Source organism: Ambystoma mexicanum, chromosome 9 (genome assembly GCF_040938575.1).
Source record: "Ambystoma mexicanum isolate Mex_15411 chromosome 9, UKY_AmexF1_1, whole genome shotgun sequence".
In the NCBI taxonomy this organism is placed as follows: domain Eukaryota; kingdom Metazoa; phylum Chordata; class Amphibia; order Caudata; family Ambystomatidae; genus Ambystoma; species Ambystoma mexicanum.
The window spans coordinates 1,449,016,678-1,449,036,106 of NC_090931.1; the positions used below are offsets into that span (position 1 = coordinate 1,449,016,678).

General features: G+C 47.1%; 1 protein-coding gene across 1 annotated transcript in view; it reads right to left on the reverse strand.

The window, feature by feature from the left end:
* Positions 1–19,429, reverse strand: part of ABCB6 (ATP binding cassette subfamily B member 6 (LAN blood group)) — a 231,577-nt gene that overhangs the window by 20,542 nt on the left and 191,606 nt on the right. The window contains exon 19 of the mRNA XM_069616874.1: positions 8,976–9,044. Within this exon, the coding sequence (XP_069472975.1) occupies positions 8,976–9,044 (69 nt within the window). The remainder of the gene's footprint in view (positions 1–8,975; positions 9,045–19,429) is intronic.

Here is a 19,429-nt window from a genome sequence, read left to right on the forward strand (position 1 = left end):
GAGGGCCTGGGAGGGAAGCGGAGTGGTGGAGACCGCAACAGGATTGACCAGTTCCATAAAGATTTTAAAGAGTTTGGCCGTGTTGTTCGAGGCAGCAGAGACCCGGCCTTCAATGTGTGCTCTCTTCTTGATGAGTGTTATTGCTTCGACTGGCATTTTTGTGCACCCAGTCTAGGTCTGTATAAATGTGGCCTGGCATGATTTACTGTAATTTCATAACGCGTCTACACTGGTCTACATTGTGCAGCCAGTGGGACATGTTTTCAATGTGGCATGGCATTTTTAATAGCAAAGCATTCATGTTCCTGTGCACCGTTGGCGACTTGCATATATTGGATTGGTGTTACCCTATAAAACAATTGCAAACACTCTGGCTTTTTGGCCAATTATTCTCAGAAAGTGTGCTGTATATTGCATTAAAACACATTTATATATTTCTCCTAGTACAGTGTGCGGCATACCCTTCTGCAGCACGTTCATGCGTATTGTGCAAGCGTGATAATCTAGGCCAGCCCAGAGTGTGGCACGACCGTGATTTGTTGCCGAGATGGGGGGGCCCCCCCCTCAGCATGGCTCGCAGGGGGGCCCCCACATTTTGTGTTACGCCACTGCACCCCATCTGTTTATATGACATGGGGCTGCCCAACAGGCCGCCAGCCTCGCTTCGGGTCAAAGAAGGATCACTTAGCCAGACCACATGTGCAACCAGTACTCAACCTTAATCCGCTGGCCGGGGTCTATTGTTGTGCGCAGGTCTGTCCCCTCTGGGAGGAAGGGGTATAGAGGACTCTATGTAGGCGAAAGCTTCGGTCGGATTCTCAAAAAATGTGCTCGTCCTGCATGTTGAATCCTCATCTTAGCTGGAAACATGAGGGCGTATGGGATCTGCCACGCTTTCAAGAGTTTCTTCACCGGCTCATAAGATTGTCTACTTGCCTGCACTGCAGAGGAGAAGTCTGGGTATATATGTATACGGTTTCCTCAAATTGCAGCGTACCAGCCTCCCTTGCCAGTCGAAGGATTGTGTCTCTGTCCCTGTAGTTTAGAAGACGTGCAATTATCGTACGTGGTGGCGCACCAGGCTTGGGAACCAGCGCCAGCGTACGATGTGCCCTTTCAACCAGAAAATGGTCGGAGAATGCATCAGGACCAAATAGGGATCTAAACAGAGCTTCCAGTTGTTTCTCCATTTTATTTTTTCCTAAGGATTCCGCTATGCCGACCACCCGCACGTTTTCTCCTCTATCGGGATTCGAGGTCTTCGCACTTGTTTTGCAGCTTGCTCATCGTTTCTTTAATTTGGGAAATGTCTTGGCTGTGGTGAGCAATTGTATCTTCATTAGCGCTTATCCTGTTTTCAGTTTCTGTGACGCGCGCACTCTCTTCGTCTATTCTGGCCCTCATGGATCCTATGGTAGCCACTATTTTATCCAGCTTCATATTCACTGCCAAGAACCCATTCTGCATCAGCATTGATAATTTGTCTTCACGCTCCCCTACGTCATTTTCTCCCGAGACAGTGGGCTCTGAGTGTATTTCGGCCACAGTGGTTGGGCCCTGGCTGTTAGTGTAAGTGTCCATTGGGCCTTTCTTTTTGCTACCCGGGGTCTTGGAGTATTTGCCTGTTTTATGTGGTTCCCCCAAGACAGCGAAGAGCTGTGTGCTGTTCCCACCTGAACCAGTGTTAGTGGCAACGCAGAAATTTGCTATAGGTGCTCACACCACCACCACGTGGATCCTCTGGCCAAGAGATGGGTCTCTGGGAGCGTCTGTGATTTACTCTGTGTTGTATGATTCTGGAACCTATCAGCACAAATGGACTGTGCTCTTCCACGTATTTAGTATATGTTTATATTATCCTGTGGCCACAGATGCAGTATTTGATCATAGGTGTTCCATTATTTCCCAGTAGCAGAAGGCCGTGAGAGCAATTTCCGAGCGTCACCTGGTGACAGGGGGGCGGGATAACAGCTATCAAGCAGTGTTGTAGCTCACCTGTATCAGCTGATCACGATGTAGTGCCCCGGGGGGCCATCCGTATCATTAGCGACTCCCAAGGGGGGTCAGCGTGCCCCACAGTAGGAAGTTGTTGTAGGCCAACGTTGGGCGGCTCAGTTGCGTGGAGCCCGGGGTGCCTCTCCCAGCCAGCAATGTTGATGGTGCTCCCGCCTGGCGACCAGCTTTTATTTTATTTATTTACCCTTTGCAGCGGCAGCCGCGGCCCGGGCGGAAGACCCAGGCAAGACAGGGCGAGGGCTACCACGCGGCGCACCCCCTCCCCCATCACCCCTCCGGCACCGTATCAGTGGACGAGTATGGGCCAGGGAGCCGGAACGTCAGCCCAACCGCTCCGGCCTGGTCCCGCGCCTCAACCAACCCTCGTGCACGGGAGGGCACAGAGCGCCTCCACCTCCTCCTCAGCTCCTCACGACCAGGCAGCACCTAGGCGTCGGGCGAGCACGGGAGCCCCCGGCAACGCCAACAGCCACAGTCCTCTCACTCCATCCCTGACTAGGGCCAGTGAATGTTCCCAGGCGAGAGCCGCGCTGGTAGGCTCCTCCCACTCGCGGCCTGCAGCGCTCTTGTATCACCGGCGTATTGGTGGATCTGCATGGTTCCCGCAGCCGGATTGCTTCAGCGCCAGGTGTCGGCCAGTTTCCCCACGGCTATATCTCGTCGAGCTTTAGTCGCATTTGGACAGGATTTTAACTCGTTGTGCCCAAGCGCACGGGTCCTCGGCAGCCAACCATATATTTAAATGTGCACCCATTCACCATACACTCACACACACCAAGGGGTTGAGGGGAGCCGTAGAACCGTAATGGAAATACATTCTTTATGACGGCAGAGCGACTACAAAAAGAAAAATACCTTTTTTTGTTTTAAAGTCCAGGGGAGCCCCGCTCTCAGGACATGTGGAGGCAGGCCCCCCTGCATCTCAAGGGCCCCCGTTACGCCAGTGCGCCTGGGCTTGCAGGATGGCTCAGGAGCAGAAGCGTGTCTTGGAAGCAAGATTACGGCAAGCAGCACAGGTTCAAAACTTGGTCCCGCTCTTAGAGGCTCGACTCCAGCAAGAAGTGCAATACAAGAAAATAATTTTATTAATCAGAGGAGGAATGAGCATGTGGTGTAGCATCAAGGCATATCAGAGGTGGAGTAAAGAGGTGAAAAAGAGGTAGAAATCATGGCCGAGCCATCAACGGGAGAGGTGTCCAGAAGTTTCTAACCCTGGTAAGACTTTCAGGAGCACTAACCTTTTTTTTGGGACCAGAAATTTGTGACTGCCAAGAGGTACATAAGTGAGAGAGGCAGAGCAGGTCCAGTGTTTGATAATATTCCCATGGAGTAGGGAAGGAGAAACCATCTTGGTCATTCTAGGGAGGAGATATTTTTGTTGTGGACTCAATCATTTTGTGGAAGTGGTTTAAAGGACTTTTGTGGAAGGCAGAAAGGGCCAGCCGAAGGTAACCTCAGGGGTATGAATTTAGGTTGAAGCTCTGTCCAAGTCAATGACCTATTTGTTTTTCTCTACAGCTCTCATTCAGAATAAAAATAAAGTTCCTTTAAACCTTACACCAGGCTTGGTCTGGTCTGTTGATTTGTGTGCACACAATAAAATACTCTCATCCAACATATTTTGTTGTGTATCTATAACACCAAATTTTGTTTAACTTGCATACTTCCTACAGCTGTTCTGTGACTAGTCTTGAGACTTCTGAGATGAATCCCAAGGTTTTGCCACTACTTTCGATGGGGGAGCCCCTTTCCATGAGGTCTGGCAGGTGTGGCCGCTACCTGATAGTCCTCCTGGAGGTGGTACTCAGCGGAAGGATCTTGTATGGAAGGAAAGGTCTGTAAGACCCCCCCTCCCCTGCATTGCCCACCTACGTGAGGCTCAAGACTCGTCGGCAGCCCCCCATGCACCTGGGCTCGGGAGGCAGGGCGGCTGCGGATCGACACGTGAGGCTGCACGGCCAGTAGCTTGGCATAACAGACACCATTTTGTAATAAACAAGACTCCATTTTAAGTGTACTGAACCCAGGCCCATTCAGAATAGGTGGCGTACAAAACTGCAGCTCGGCCCCCACTTGACCGCACACGGAGAGGCCTGCCCTTCCCCCAGCCTCCACCCCATGGCAGATCCGCTGAAAGCCCATTCTCACGAGAAACTAAACACAAACAAGTAACAGAACAAACACTGTATCATTTACCTTCTGCAGTACATCATTGCCCTAGGAATGACCGGACTCATAGTTGGAGTCTGGAAAAGAACAAAAACCATCCCCCTCAAAACACACCCCGACCCCGCGCCTAACCCCTGCACAGGCAATATATGGTGTCCCTGACCCTCCTGCCCAGTTCCCCAGATAAAGTGTTAACCAGACATACTAAACCCTTGAGTCTCTCAGCCTTATTCCTGTTGCTAAAGAGTGGGTAGTAATTAATGGTAAATGTATAATACAAACTACTTATGTTAAAGCAAAGTGACCCCGTACACCCCCAAGATGCCTTCATGTTCCAAGAAACAGTGTAGAACTACTCGATATATTCACCCTGTGCCAACCAATGTTTGCTGCTATTGTAAAAAGGATAATTGAAAAAACAATATATAAAATGCTCTCACGGCCGACCCCACGCGGGGGCGCGGACGGCTGAGTACCCTGCGACTCAAGAATCGCCAACATTTTCTTCCCGAAGGAAGCCCATTCCTCCGGCGTCGCACGGCTGGTGGGATAACCGACGTGCCGGGCAGAGTCCTCGGAAGAGGACCTGGAAGGCGACCGGTGTCGGCGCTTCCGAGAATGCCTCGAAGAGGCCGAGGAGTGGCGAGACCGACTCCTAGAAGAAGACCGACGAGACTTCCGACGATGACGCGGAGAGTCACCCCTCGAATCATCCGTCGAAAGCCCCGCCGACTTCGACTTCCGGGGCTTGGACACCCGACCTACCGACAATTTCTTCTTACGTTCGCGTAAGGCCTTGGACGTAAGCGACTGGCAGTCGATACAGTCATCCGTGTCGTGGGCCTCCCCGAGGCACCAGAGGCAGGCGTCGTGCGAGTCAGTCACCGACATCTTGGACCCACACTCCCCGCACTTCTTGAAGCCCGGACGCGGGGTTGCAGACGAAGCGGAAGACATCTTCGAAGGATAACAAACGAACAGGTTCGAAGAACCAGAAAGAACAGAACTCCAAAGAGTCGAGGCTAGAACCGAGAAACACGAAGCAACACGTTCGCGGAAAAAACGGAACTGAGGCTACGGGCGTCGTGCGTCCTACTTATCACATCGGATGACGTCGGACGTCGGAGGAGGTCCTCGACGGCGGCGCATCGACGTCATCGACGCAGGACGCAGACGCTGGAAAAGTTTCCGAAGCAGCACAGCTGTGGTGATTACATGTCATAGATATGGAATACGTCATAGGACCCAATCCCCTCGAACTACTCGATATATTCACCCTGTGCCAACCAATGTTTGCTGCTATTGTAAAAAGGATAATTGAAAAAACAATATATAAAATGCTTGTGTATGATGTATGTATTACAGGAAAACTATATAGGGTATCGAATCAGTTTGTAGTATAATTGAAACATTACATTAATATGTTGCTTTGATGCTCCTGAGTGTATGACCTAACCTGACACTACCTCATGTTTTGTTATTCGTCCGCCTTTCTCATGAATTACAAGTATTAAGACCGACTAATATTATGTACTGCATGTGATATTGAAAAACCCACATTGTCATGAATTTAGTAATGTATACAATGTAAATGCCAGAAATGTGTAATTTCCCTAATGCTCCCAGCTTCAGCATTCGTCCCCTCCAATGGTATAGTGTGCACACCGTGGATAGAGAGTTGCTCAGAGTTACAAGGCCATGTCCCCCTCCTCCCGCCAAGGCACGCAGGCGCTCGCTGGTGTTCGAGCAGCACAGCTTCACCTCCCTGCATTCCTGCTGGACCTGCTTCAAGTATTTACCTCCCCCATGGCAGAGACCACCATGGCCAGGCCAAATGAATTATGAGCTACCTGGTCCTAAATCGCCTTTGAGGTGCCAGCTTGGTGCCCCCACTGACCCAATGGTATGCCAGTTCGCCCCAAATCCAACCGACCACAAAGGGAGTGAACCGTCCCCTGTGAAAACATCCCCCAGAGTCATCATTTACTGCATCAAACAGAGTAAAATGATGAAGATAGCCTGACCCATGCCCCCTGAAAAGACACTCTGACCCACGAGACTGGACCCCTTGCTACTGACAACTTTATGATGTATGGAATCAGCCTTGTACTGCATATTGTTTTCCTGTGTCCCCACCTGGGCATTAGGTTAACGCGTTAGAAGTTTTAAAACAACAACTTGGTATAAATGAGTGTGATGAATGGGTATGAAAGGCCACAAGGGCAAGTTTCTAGAACTATCGTGGTGAATCTCCACTGAAAGCCCGCGCCAGAGAGCCCCACCTAGATGAGCCCAGCCGACCCAAGCACGTCGTGATGCCACCACGTGGATCTCCGCCAATCATGGAGCACCAAACCTATAGTCTACATAATAGCTTGCCATCGCCATCCAATCCCCAAGACTGTGTGGCCCCTAGAGCTTACCTCATGCATGACGTGTATTTATAATATAACTGACTGTCTTTGCTACGGTCAGACAGAGCACTCTCGGATTTTGCAGAGTCCTATGCATGCCCTATTTGATTTAGATAAAAACCTTTTAACTTCACCCGCACTTGGTCGTGGTCTCATTCCCTCCTGGGGTGTGTCCTTTATTGCCTCTCACTAAGGGGGTTTTCTACCTCATTGGGGACGCTTACTTTCAATCTCATGGGGAGGGAGGACCTCTTTGAGAGTAGCGGCCACCTTGTGAGAATGCAGTATCCCTTGGACCCTCCCACCTTCCCTATAAAACCCTCTCTTACCCTCCCATCAGCTACCCCAATATACCTTTGTCACACATTACAAGTAGAAAACATTGAGAAGGAAAACACCCATAAAATAGTCATTGACAGTACTGGCACGAAGAAGAGGCCAAGAGCAATGGGGATCAATGCTGAGAACCAAAGCATGCGGTCTAGTTATAACTAACTGATTGGCCCGCTGTCATACAAATCGAGAGAGGGAACCGAAGGATGGGCTCTTCTACCTCTCGGCACGGACCGGAATCCTGGCAAGCTATGCAAGGAGAGTCAGACCACAGAGTCGGGCAGAGGAGCACATCCGCAGAAGAGGAAGTGCTCTCGCTGGGAACGGATGCTGACGGATATCAGAGATCCCACCATCGGGCTGCTGGAAAGGCTCGCAGAAGAACAGAGAAGGCTCTGGGAAGCCACAGAAGATCATTGGAGACCTGCAGACAACCGGAGGGCAACCGCCAAGACCCTACAGGAATTATGGTGGGCAATGCTGGGGTTGGGAAGACCCACAGGAAGGAACCTTAAAGGGATTAAGGACTAAGATAGCTGAATATTTTCCAGCGTACAGCAGCACAGTGAAGGCGGTCTGGGGTCCTGGCTGGGAAAACACATCCCAAATCACAATAAAAAGGGATACAAACTTTCCACTTACCAATAGTGCTCACAGACCTTGGCAGAAGAGTAAACCAAGGCTGGGGCACAAAGAGAATTGTGAACTGAACGAGAAGGGGGTCTGGGACTCACACTGGGGAGGTTCAGCCCTGATAATAAGAAAGAGAAACAGAAAGCCCAAATACACGATTAGCACTCTGAGACCTTGGCAGGAGAGTAAACCAAGGCTGTGGGTGGACATGAAGCTAAAGAGAAGAGGCAGTGATACGGAGGTCGTTACCCCACTTGGCAGGAGAGTGGACCAAGAAGGGGGCACTGAACAAGGGCCTGGGGATCCACAAAGCAGCTTGGAAGAAGTCATCCAGGTTGTTGTTGTTGTTTGTCGCAGTACCTGGAAGCCAAGTCTGTTCACAAGCGTCTAGGACCCACAACACATCTTGGAAAAAGGCATCTCATTGTTCTTCATCGCAGTACCCGGGAGCCGGGTCTGCTCACAAAGGGTCTGAGACCCTCGCAATGGCTTGGGAAAGGAGTCCAGGCCATTCTACATTATCACAGGGCCTGGGAGTCAGGCCGACCAAGAAGGTTGGAAAGACTCTGGGCAAAAGGAATCAACCCCTTGAGTCTTGTGGAACTTTTACTTACCTTTCTACTATTCTGGATAAAGTTGGAAAGACGCTAGGGGAAAGGGAACCAACTCATTGAGTTGTGTGGAACATTTTGTTTGCTTTCTGCACCTTTTGGAACTTTTGTTTGAAACTACAAAGCTGGGCTACAGGCAGATAGCCAAGAAACATTCCCTTAGCACATTAACCTTAGCTTAGCTTGTGGGGGATAGGTTAGGATTTTGACACAGGACGGCAAACTTTACTTTGGGACATTCTGACACAGACAGTTTTCATTAACTAGTTTCGTTGAGGCAGGGAAGCCCCTCCTAGAGATACGGTCGGTTAGGTTTGCCTCCAACTTCCCCCTCATTCTTTGGTTATTAATAAAACTCTTTAACAATCAACCTACCACCTTGTGTCCGAGTCTTACTCCCACTACTCATTTTATCAAGCATGAATATATTCATAAGACTCACATAGAAGATGCACCGAGCATGGGGGGGGGGGGGCAGGGGGGAGGCTACTTCAATTACACCCCCAACTCAGATAATCATGGTTTATAGAAAGGGAATGTGCAAATATGTGAACCTAACAAAGGTCTACATATTCTTGCTCTACTATAACGCACACATGTTACCTTCTCTCTTTGAGACACTGTCAACATACTTCAAAACTGTAACCTTGCCAGGAGAGTGCATAGTTGTATCTCTAAAGCATTTAGTCTACCAGTGCCACACACACACACTGTACTGTTGACATCCATCTGATGCTACTTCCTTGTGACATCATGCAAAACCATGCAGCACTTCCATAAGACCAACCGCGGATCTTACCTTCCTCGCTCAACGATGTGTCCATCTTTCAGCACAAGGATCTGATGGGCATTGATCACAGTGGATAATCTGAGGCAGAGGACGAGAGAGAGAGAGAGAAAGAGACATATAAGAGTTACAAACTCACACAGGCCAAGATGTAATCTAGCAGTTAGATAGTCAGATGTGAAAGCAGGAGACACACAACCTAATACCAGCCTCCCCATTTGGCCAACCTTGTGAATGTTATGTGTCACGTGCAGTGCAGCATAGCGGCCAACAACAAAAGGACACGACTGTAGCTGCCTGGTCCAGAATTGCCTTCTGGGATGGCATGTTCCATGTGATTTGGGAAACAGTGTGCAGGTACAGAAAGGAAAGCAGCAGTTAAGGCCCCTTTCTAGATGCATACTTTTACTTTTAACATCGTTTCCTTTGCAGACATACCCTATTGGATTATCACAAACCTGTATGACTACTTGTACCGCATTCCTACAAGGGCAGTATAAAACAGTCTTGCCAGTGATGGGCGGATAAAGCTTTGCTATACTTATTGTCCTTCACTCCTACATATGCTGCAGAGTTCTTGTTCGCTTGTCCTCTGTGATTGGGTCTCAGGAGTCTGACCCTGGATGAAAATTCCTTCTGGTTTATTTTTGTGCCTAGAAACCTTTCCCGTAACAAGTTGTTTTCCCCATGGGCTGCTTCACATGCCTCAGTGCAATGGCTTCAATGAAGTGTGAGCCATATGTTTGAGGCAAGAAGGAAAGCAAGTCTTTGGGACACCATGACGCCAAAATGAAACAAACCAGAAGAAAGGCCATTTACATGAACTGACCTGAGCTGTGACTAGTATGACTGCAGATGGGTAGACCCGAGACAACACGAATGCTTATTTGAAACAACACGAATGCTTATTTGAAGGGTGTGATGGCAGTACGGCCATCCTAGAGTACTGGGTACAATAGCAACCCCTTTTCAAGTAGTATATTTAAGGGAGAGCCCATCAGGTCAAGTATTCCTTTAATTCTAGTTCGGTTCACTTTTAAGCGTTGTTTGCTGGTTTGATACTGGATGAAGGTTGGATTTGTTATCAGAAAGTCTGTAGATCCTGCTTTTGCGTGGGAAATGTCTTGTGCAATTTCAGTTCAACCAGTCTTGGACAATTAGGCTGCCTTTGTGGTAGCTGAATGCTAAATGTTTGGGTAGCCAGGAAATAAATTATTTGTTGAAGAAGGGCCACTCGAACTGTAACAATGAGCCGGGAATATATTTTTCCCGGTTTGAAGCATTTGGCTGCTGAAACCCAATGGTTGGAAAGGACAACACAGTACTTGTTTTAAAAGACTCAAGCAGAAAACAAAGTATGAGTTGGCCAGTGTTGTCTGTCCATCTGTCCTTTTTTCAGGAACTGATTGTGTTGGTATTTCTTTTTTTTTTTGTTTACTTCTAAAGCGCTTAAATCCGTAGATATCATGCGTAGGAAAGAAAGAGGGAAAGATACAGGGGGAAAAGTGCTTGGAGCTTGAGTAAGGTCTGCCCAAGTAAGTGGAATAACTTTGTGCAAGCTCTTATATGAGCCAACATCCCTGACCCAGAAGATTATGCAAATTGTCGCAGTCCATAATTTGCTTTCTGAGGCAGAGCGAGGACGGTGAATGGGCTAGTGTCTGTACTGTGGTCTGAAAGAACATTTCATAAAGGATTGTTTTGCTCGATATTTAGGGAACACAATTACCCACCTCCTTTGGGGAGGGAGAGGTTAGGAGGATATGTTTGCCTTCCTTGGTTGGCTAGTCTGTTAAGGTTTGCCTGGTCTGTCTTGGATTATATTAAACTATATTTTATCTTTTTGTTGTACTCCTGGGAGGCACCCTCCTTGTTGGGTTTTGGCATTTCAGGGGTGCATATGTATGTGATATGGCCCAGTGAAAGGGTGATTACTGTGGTTCGTAAGACATTTGCTGATATTGTTCATTGATTGACAGACAGCACTGCATTACGTTCTGGGCCAGTTGATAAACATATTAGACAAGTAGGAGTTCAGTTTGAAAATAATGTATAGATGCTTTCTTTCTAAGTTATTGCATCTCCCAGTTATGGGAAATCTCTTGTTGCAGCGATTAACAGTTGAAGGGCTCTTTTGGTGATAATGGCTTATTACCTTTGCAAGGAAATGAGTGTGATTATTTATATAGAGTCTGTTCTACCCCACAAATCCAGATTCCGCAGTGAACACCCCTGGGTAGGCTAAATGGGACCCCAAAGAAGTGTTCCAGAGGTTGGAAGATGGACCCCTGCTCCAAAAGAAGAAGTAGAGTAGGAGGACTTCCAATAGAAGTCTATGGGGAATGCAGTAAAGACTCACCATCAAGGTATCGCACCCTGGACCAGAGGGACGCCTGACTGAGTATCGCGAATATTCTCAATATGCTCAAATTGGTAGTTTTGGCAACAAAGGCTAGAACAGGGCAAAACAACCCAGTGAAGAAACAGTTTTTTCCCCACTGGTGCAGTTTGGAGGATTTGTTTCTCAAGGACTCGAACCAATGGCCAACAAAGGCCCCAGCAACCCAGGAAAGAAAGTGAAGGCCATTCCATAATGTCTTCCTTTAAGCTTGCAAGATTGATTCCGGTGAGGAAGACCCAGGTAAGGGGACCTGTGAAAACTGCTCGTGGTGGCACAGTGGTCCAAAAAAGAATGCAGCTCAGCAGAAAGACACTCCCAGGATGGGGACAACGGCTGGTGCACCCTCAAACATCCTAAGATGGTGATCTGGTATGCGGTTGAGACTTGGAACCACCTTCTGGACTTCAGCAACGACCCACGTACAAGCAGAGGATCCATGCGGTAAACCGTGGGTGGTGGTGGTTAATGGTCCATACAATAGTCCTGGTGAAGAAGGCTACAACCAACAGATGTGGGAGACTGCAGCAGACTTCAGGGGCTGGACTTCCAGAGGCAAAGAACCCAACCCGTGATATGCCTAAACCACTGTACTTAGCCAGTGTGGCCAAGTCAGGGATTAAAATGGCAAAAACGGTGGGAATCGGGGCAAAACCCTTCAGCAGACCTGCTTCTTTCTCTTTGCAGAACAGGAACCAAGAGGTGCAATTGGGGCAGGATAAAGCATAAATACCCTTGCAAAAAAGGGGTTGGCCAAATTGGGCTGGGGGCTGATGGTCAGATGTCAGAAATAGTGGCAGTTCTAGTGACCATTCTGATTAGTCACTAGAGCTGCCACTTATCCACAGACCCAACCGTCAGGAAGTGAGAGGGATAGTCCAGGGACCTATAGTGGCCTAAACTAGTTAGGACCAATATGGAGGCTGTCATGATGGCCTCCAACGAGCCTACATGATCAGAGTGGCCAGTTTCGGCCTACCTCGTGGACACCCTGAACGAAAGGAGCCCTAGGAAACAAAATGGCAGAGAGCAGGATTTAAAAAAAAACACATTATAACCCCAATGCCCATCAACCAGGTGCATTGGGCTACCAATGCAGTAAAATAGTTTGCACCCTTGGTAAAGCCAAATCTAAAGCACAGCTGCCACCAACATACTCCCGAAAACCAGTGCAAAGTTACACAATCACACTAGGGCCAAATTAAGGTACCTGACAAGGACCCATGGGACTGGATGCCTTGGGGGCAACCCAATACCACATATAAGGTAAAAAGGTTTACAATGGCAGGCAGACTTAATGAGAGGTCCCTTTGACTACTAAAAATAAGTCAAAGATCCAAAAAGGGAAAAGGGAAAAAAACAAAGGTTTGAGGGGCTGTAGAATCCCCAAAAATAGGAATTACGGCTTTACACTGATTTTAGACGCCACATTGAATATTATGAAAATCTTATGATGCCCATCACATTTTGCAATGCTCGATCGGTACATCAGAGGTTTATATGGCTTCCATCCCTTCAATAATTGGAATTCATTTAGAATGGTCTATTTGGGTGACATTTTCATTTACTCATCCTTGTTACAGGGACCTAAAGGTCATTATTTTTATTTCATTTTATTGTTTAAATCTCAGATCTAGCTTGAGAGCAGCTGAGTGCGGTTCAGGCTCTGGTTAGCCAGTACTTGGGCTGGCATCTTTTAACAGTATTGCAGTGCTGTGAGTTGTGGTCTGTGCATCCATTGGGATTAGTCCGTGGTCAGCTGTTGTTGGAAAAAAAAAAACATGCTTTGAGAGATTTGTGAAATTGGAGATTTTTGGAAGCATTCCAAGCCGATACCGGGATCGAGTTTCCAGAGGGTGGGTGTGTCACAAGATTGGCTACAGATTATAAAAAAGGATGAAGCTGTTTTGCAGTGGGTGGCAGTGAATCTATGGGATCACTGCGCCGCCTGAAATTCCGCTGACGTAAATTTCGACCACCATTATGGCGCAGCGCAGTGTAGTTCACTGTGGCCCGCATCCCCCTGCCACACTCCCCCCCGCCCACTTACCTTAATGGCGGCATACACAGAAGTGTGCCGCCGACTTCCCTCGATCCCTGCAGCGTCAGTTCTCACCCACTTACATGGGTCAGCGCTGGCTCTGCAGTGTCCCTTATTATTTTTCTTTCATCTTTCTTGTCCCCCGCACTCAATTTAAGAGAAGCGGAGGACACCCCTGACCTCCGTTGCCACGACTAAGAGGAGCGGGGACACCCCTGCTTCCCTTAGTTGCAGTAATGGGGGTCGGCATTCTTTTACCACGCAAAGGCGCAGGAATCGTACCAGACAACATACTGTAGTCGCAGTAATGGTACGATTCCGTGGCACTGTCTTCGGTGAAAGGACCACAATGTTTTCTAGGGTTTCCAAAAGATTACGTCTAGTTCATTTAAAATATATGCAAATAGGTTTCATCTTCCGAAACAGGAAAATCTAGGGAATGGCTTTCAGTGGCAGTAAGAAAATGTCTTTGTGGCACTTAAATTGGTTGCAACTTCACCCCAAAAAAACAGGGGTTATTTTATTTGGAACCAAACACCTGCTTGAGGGAAAAAGTAGCCCTCCACCTCCCCAGTTCCTGGGGTCTAATCTTAAATACACTACTAAGGTTAAGAATCTTGGCTGTGTTTGGCAGAGTGACCTTGGCTGTAGTGGTCAGGTCGCAGCCAAAGTACAGTCAGTTTTTTACAACATTCATCTTCTACGCCAAGCACAAGTCCACATTTATCAGGTTAAACCTGTAGGTTTATGATCCGACTGTTGTTCTCAGATACAAAAGTTCTTCTCTAAGATCTTCCTCTCTTAAGAACTTGGTAATAACGAGTGTGAGGTTTTTGAGCTCCGATGTCCAGACATCTCCCTGGCAGTTGCAACAATTTGTCCATTGGAAGGGTGTGTCCTGTTGGCGATAGGCCTTGGGAACCCACTTCTTTGTCCATTCCCCATTGTTCGGCATTGGTTTTATCACTGGTGTCCTAATGAACACTGGACTATGGGGGACGAGAGAGGGAAAATTGCACATTGTCCTGCATTGCACTCACAATGGAGGCTCTCAGCCTCAGAGGTGGACCTGTGTTCGTCTACATCCAGTATGTGGTAGCAATCTAATGCATCATTTCTACCATTGCATATTGCATTGCGTTTGTGGTAAACATTAATGTTCGAAAACACCCATATGTCTGCTGTAATTTGTAGGTCTTCATGAAATTATCATCCAGCAAGGCGACTCGTACTTGCTACCCATCAAATGGTTACAGGGTTGAGCCACTTCCTATTCTTCACTCATATGTGTACCATTGGATTCCTTGTTACCTAGTCGTGAATCTGGGAATCAAATATGTTCTGGGGTTTTGTTGCCCCAAAAAGGGGCCTCACACCTCGACTGTCTAGTTTTCCAACAGTAGTGATATTGTTTATTTGGGGAAAGCTTAGCCATACCTCCGAGTCAAGAAGCTCACAGGGCTCTGGGATGACCAAAGCCTGACCCCTCTATAGTCTCTAGTGTGGCCTTTGTATGCTGTTCCCACCCCTTTCTCGCCCTGACATCTGATTACTTTATTACATCTAATGGAGATAGTGAAATATTGTTTCCTAAAGAATAAAGAGCAATGTAAGTTACTGTCACATCGCGGCAGAGATGGCGGGTATGGAATCGCTGGCGCGGGATCGCTGGCGAGACAGTCCGTCATTGATTTTCTTGCTCAGCGATCCCTGCGCCGTCCTAGACGTTGCGCGCGTACGTGGCCGGAGGTATAAATTCCACCGCTTCCGGGATACGTGCGCGTTGCAACGTTTCCGGGTTCCTTCCTGTGTTGCTGCCGCTCCCGTGGTTGTTCCCGCTAGCATTTTTTTTCGTCTATCTTGCCTTGCTAGGGTTCCTCTGCCTCCCCCTTGATTCTAGTTAGCTTTTTCCCTTCTTTCCTGCCTACCTTTCCTTTCCTTTTTCCCTCCTCTTTTTTTCTGTCCTCTGCTGCTCTAGTCCTTTTACCTTATTTTCCTCCTGGCCTGTTTTCTTCCTTTCATCCTTATTTTTCTTTCTTCCTTGGTCTGCTCACCGGACTGCCTTTGCTACTCCCTTGTTCCTTGTTGGATCTGCTGGTTACTGACCCTGCCTGCTCACCGGACTGCCTTTGCTACTCCCTTGTACCTTGTTGGATCTGCTGGTTTTCTGACCCTGCCTGCTCTCTGGACTGCCTTTGTTACTCCCTTTGCTGGATCCACTGTTTTACAGTCCCGTGTTTACCTACCGAACTGCCTTGGTGTTCCCCTGGTACCTCGCTGTGCTTCTGGTTCCAACCTGTGCCGGTTGGTTGATCGGCTCTTCCACCACCTACCATTCTCCAGCGCTTCAGTCTGCTTCGCCAATTCTACCAGAAGGAAGTCTTTAGGGGTTTGTTGTGCCTTTGGCTTTTTCCCCTGGGTGGCGCTCCCGGTGGGAACGCCCCCGTTGCCCCTATCTTATTGGCACGGTGGCATCCTATCGAGGGCGTCCTTATCTTCATTAAAAAAAAGGAGAAGCCTTCAAGACACAAGGAAGGAAAACTTAAGAAGAAAGTGGAAGGTGAGGAGTTGGAGGAAGGGGGTGAATCTGCTTTCTCATCTGAAGAAGAAGATATAACCGACGTTAGTGACAGTTACAAACTCAATGAAATTCCTACAAGGTCTACAGAAATCCATCTACTGCAAGAGTTATTTATTGCTTTTATATGGTCCCAGCTGCGAACTGAGAGGATTTGTAGTGCCACAAAAGGAAAGGAGGGAAACGTTAAGGGGACATGGAAGTAAGAGGGTCTGCACCATCAAACCCTTCAAAGATTTAGTTAAGTGCCTCGGATGAAGGGAAGGAGAGAAAGCATTATATTTGAAGTGAGCATACAAATCTGTGAGTGCAGGTCAATGCTGTCACATAGGTAACAGAATTAATAGACCAGTCAGACCAGACATCTATTTTGATCCCAGATTTTTATTTGGGATAAAGGAACATAGGATGAACACAATAACTAACTGGAGGGTCTTGTGATGAATCCTGCGGAATCATCACCGAACCCCAGTCTAAAGTCTCCTCCCATGAGGCCAGGGGAAGGCAGCCGCTAACTGATCCCGGCCCTGTGGGTGGTATTCAGAGGGTGGATCACATGAGAGGAGATGACTGTCGGGGGAAGGTGATGGCTCTGTTAAGGAAGACGCAGTATTCTTCCCTTGATTATGAAGAAGAAACCCTAATCCCAGAGTCTATAATGGCCTGCTGTCATTATTCAGAACCCTTTAAATGTGAGGCCTTAAACAACTTAAGCAGAACTGTATTCATCCTTTGCATGTGCGTAATCTCTCTACAACTCCTTTGACATCGATGTTGATGATGATTGTTGTGTAGATAGAAATGTGCAACAATAGAACTTAAAACACTATGGTAAACCTTTGGACTTCAATTCCCAGAAAGCTTTAAGTATTGAGACAAAGAGGAGGAGTAAGTAGTCAATGAGGATCAACAGTAATGGCAATAGTACTGTGCGGTACAGTTGGTGTCCATTCAATCAACTGCGTGGGAAATTTAAATCAATCAGAGAAACACCTGCCGAGGGAGGAGAAAGAGAAGGTGAAGCCAGATTGGGCTGCAGGGTACACATAGCAGGAAGCAGAGCCACGAAGAAAGGCCGGTGTGCGGGACTGATCCAGGCTGAAGGAGAGAGGTGCTTCCAACCCGCCACTTGTCAATCTGATGTACCAGAGTGGCGGGAGACCCAGCAGAGTCTGACGGGCTCTTGCGAAGTGCAGCAAGGAAACCGGCAACCGCAGAAAGGTTGTCCATGATGATGTCAAAGCAGAAAGCAGCGACCGTATCGGCGAGGAACCACGAATAACAACCAAATACAGTTACAGCGAGAATAAGAGAACAAACATGGTGCAATTCACCTGATAAGAAATATCAGTTGGGAGAAACCTGGAACCAGCATTGCCAAAAGACATTGTAAGAGAAACAAAGAGGCAGAAGTTGTACAATTCTGCTGACATGAGATGTCACTTGGGGGAAAACTGGAACAAGCATTGCCAAAAGCCAAGAGACATTGTAAGAGAAGTTGACAAAACAAGCTTGGACAGACCCTCATATAGGATATGTCAGTGTGAGGGGAAATTGGTGCGAGTGCTAACACAAGTCAACAAAGTTATGCCACTGATGAGGTGCAATTGTGTGATATTTAAGAGAAATATGAATATTGTGGCGAGACCTGATGAGTGCATCAGGTAGTGAAACCTTTTTGAAAGAGATACCTTGCTGGAGAGTACACCAGGGGGATCTGTGAGAGCCAAACGGGGGATATTTCTGGCAGGAGAGTAAACCAGGATTTCCAGAGTTTTCAGTTGAACCTTCTTTGGAAAGAGATACGTGGCAGGAGAGTACACCAGGGGATCTGTGTCAGTCAAAAAGGGGGGTATTCCTGGCAGGGGAGTATAACAGGAAATTCAAGGTTGTATGAAAAGGATTTTCTGTCCTATTAAGTTTTTGTTGAAATTGGATAGTTCAGTGAAGGAGTTCCTAGCAGGGGAGTACACCAAAATAATCCAAGGTTTTGTTGAAAAAGATCTTTAGAATATCAAACTTTTGTTAAAACTGAACATTTTGTTTTGGCCATCCTAAAGGCTATAAAAAAGACTGTCTTTCAAATATTTCAACCGGTATTGTAAAAAAAAAAAACATTTGACTTGTCATTTTAAGGAGAATACTCAGGAAAGCAAAATTTTCATTAACCTAAATGGAACTTTAGTAAAACAGAGTAATTGCCTTTTCCTGAAACCATTCAGCAGAAGGGAAACTAAATCCTGGAGACAAGGGTTGTTTTGTTGAAATTGTATATATATGATGTTTGGACAACTCGGTTGAAATTTTTTTTTCTTTTTTCTATAGATAGGGACATTCTGTTTTGGTTAGGGCAAGATAGGCCTTTTTTCAAACACATTTTTTTTCAATACAATTGCCCAATATTGAGCACATTGCAACTTTGTGTCTGCCTCTCATTGCTGACCCCTCACAGTCTGCACAAACAAAACGTGTCAGGATGATTAGTGTACAAGGTCTGGGTAATACTTTGGGACAATCTAATGAGAAAGTGTTGTGGGGTGGTGTGAACCAAATTGCTGTGTACAAAGATGGTATTGCCAGGCTCTTCTAGACCCTATTAGTAAGGTTGTTTTGTCTGAATACCTCCTGTCAGTTATTATCCGGATGTCCACCTACATGTTGTTGGTGACCTTAAGCTCTCTGTGAAATCTGAATTTCCCAGATCATGCTGACATTAAGCTCCTCTTGCAGAATAGGCATTTTGGTCCTTCGAGTGTTAAAACAGTCTTGACAGTGTGTGTGTGCTTGCAGCTTTTCTTTCTCTGCTGTAGTATAATGTATATCTGGATGGGAAGCAAGGTGTGTTTTGTTCCTGCAGATGTTTTTGTTTCTCAAACTTGTATAACAAGAGACAGGCCAGAGAGCCAGCCTTGATGGACAGGCTGGATTGTACTGGGAGAAGAGCATTTGGTAAATAATTGTGACGCGGTCAGGTCAAAGTGCCAGCTTATGGCATATTCCATGGAGATATGGACCGCAGCAAGGCCTGCACAGCTGCCTGCATCAGTGCTGTTTTTTCCAAAAATCGGGGGCTCCCAATGGATAATTTAAGCTTTGTAGAGAAGTAGAATTCCGCGCACATTTATTATCTATTATTTCTGTTCTGTTCCATTCATTATTATTATATCTCATAATAAACATTGTAACTCTTTTTTTGAATGTATGAGTGTTTATTCAGCATATTGTTACTCGGAAAGTGACAAATGAATCAGATTGCAGCAGCTCCCCATATGATGTAGGTATTGCATGGATCTAACACCATTGCTACATGTATGGTTGTCATCGCCTGAATTCCATAACCCTACCTGTGAGATTGGTACAGTGTGGCTCCCCTGCATATGACATAGGCTTTGTCCTGACCCCCCCCCCCCCAAACCTACCAAGAATGGGGTGTTACCCGGATCCCTCTG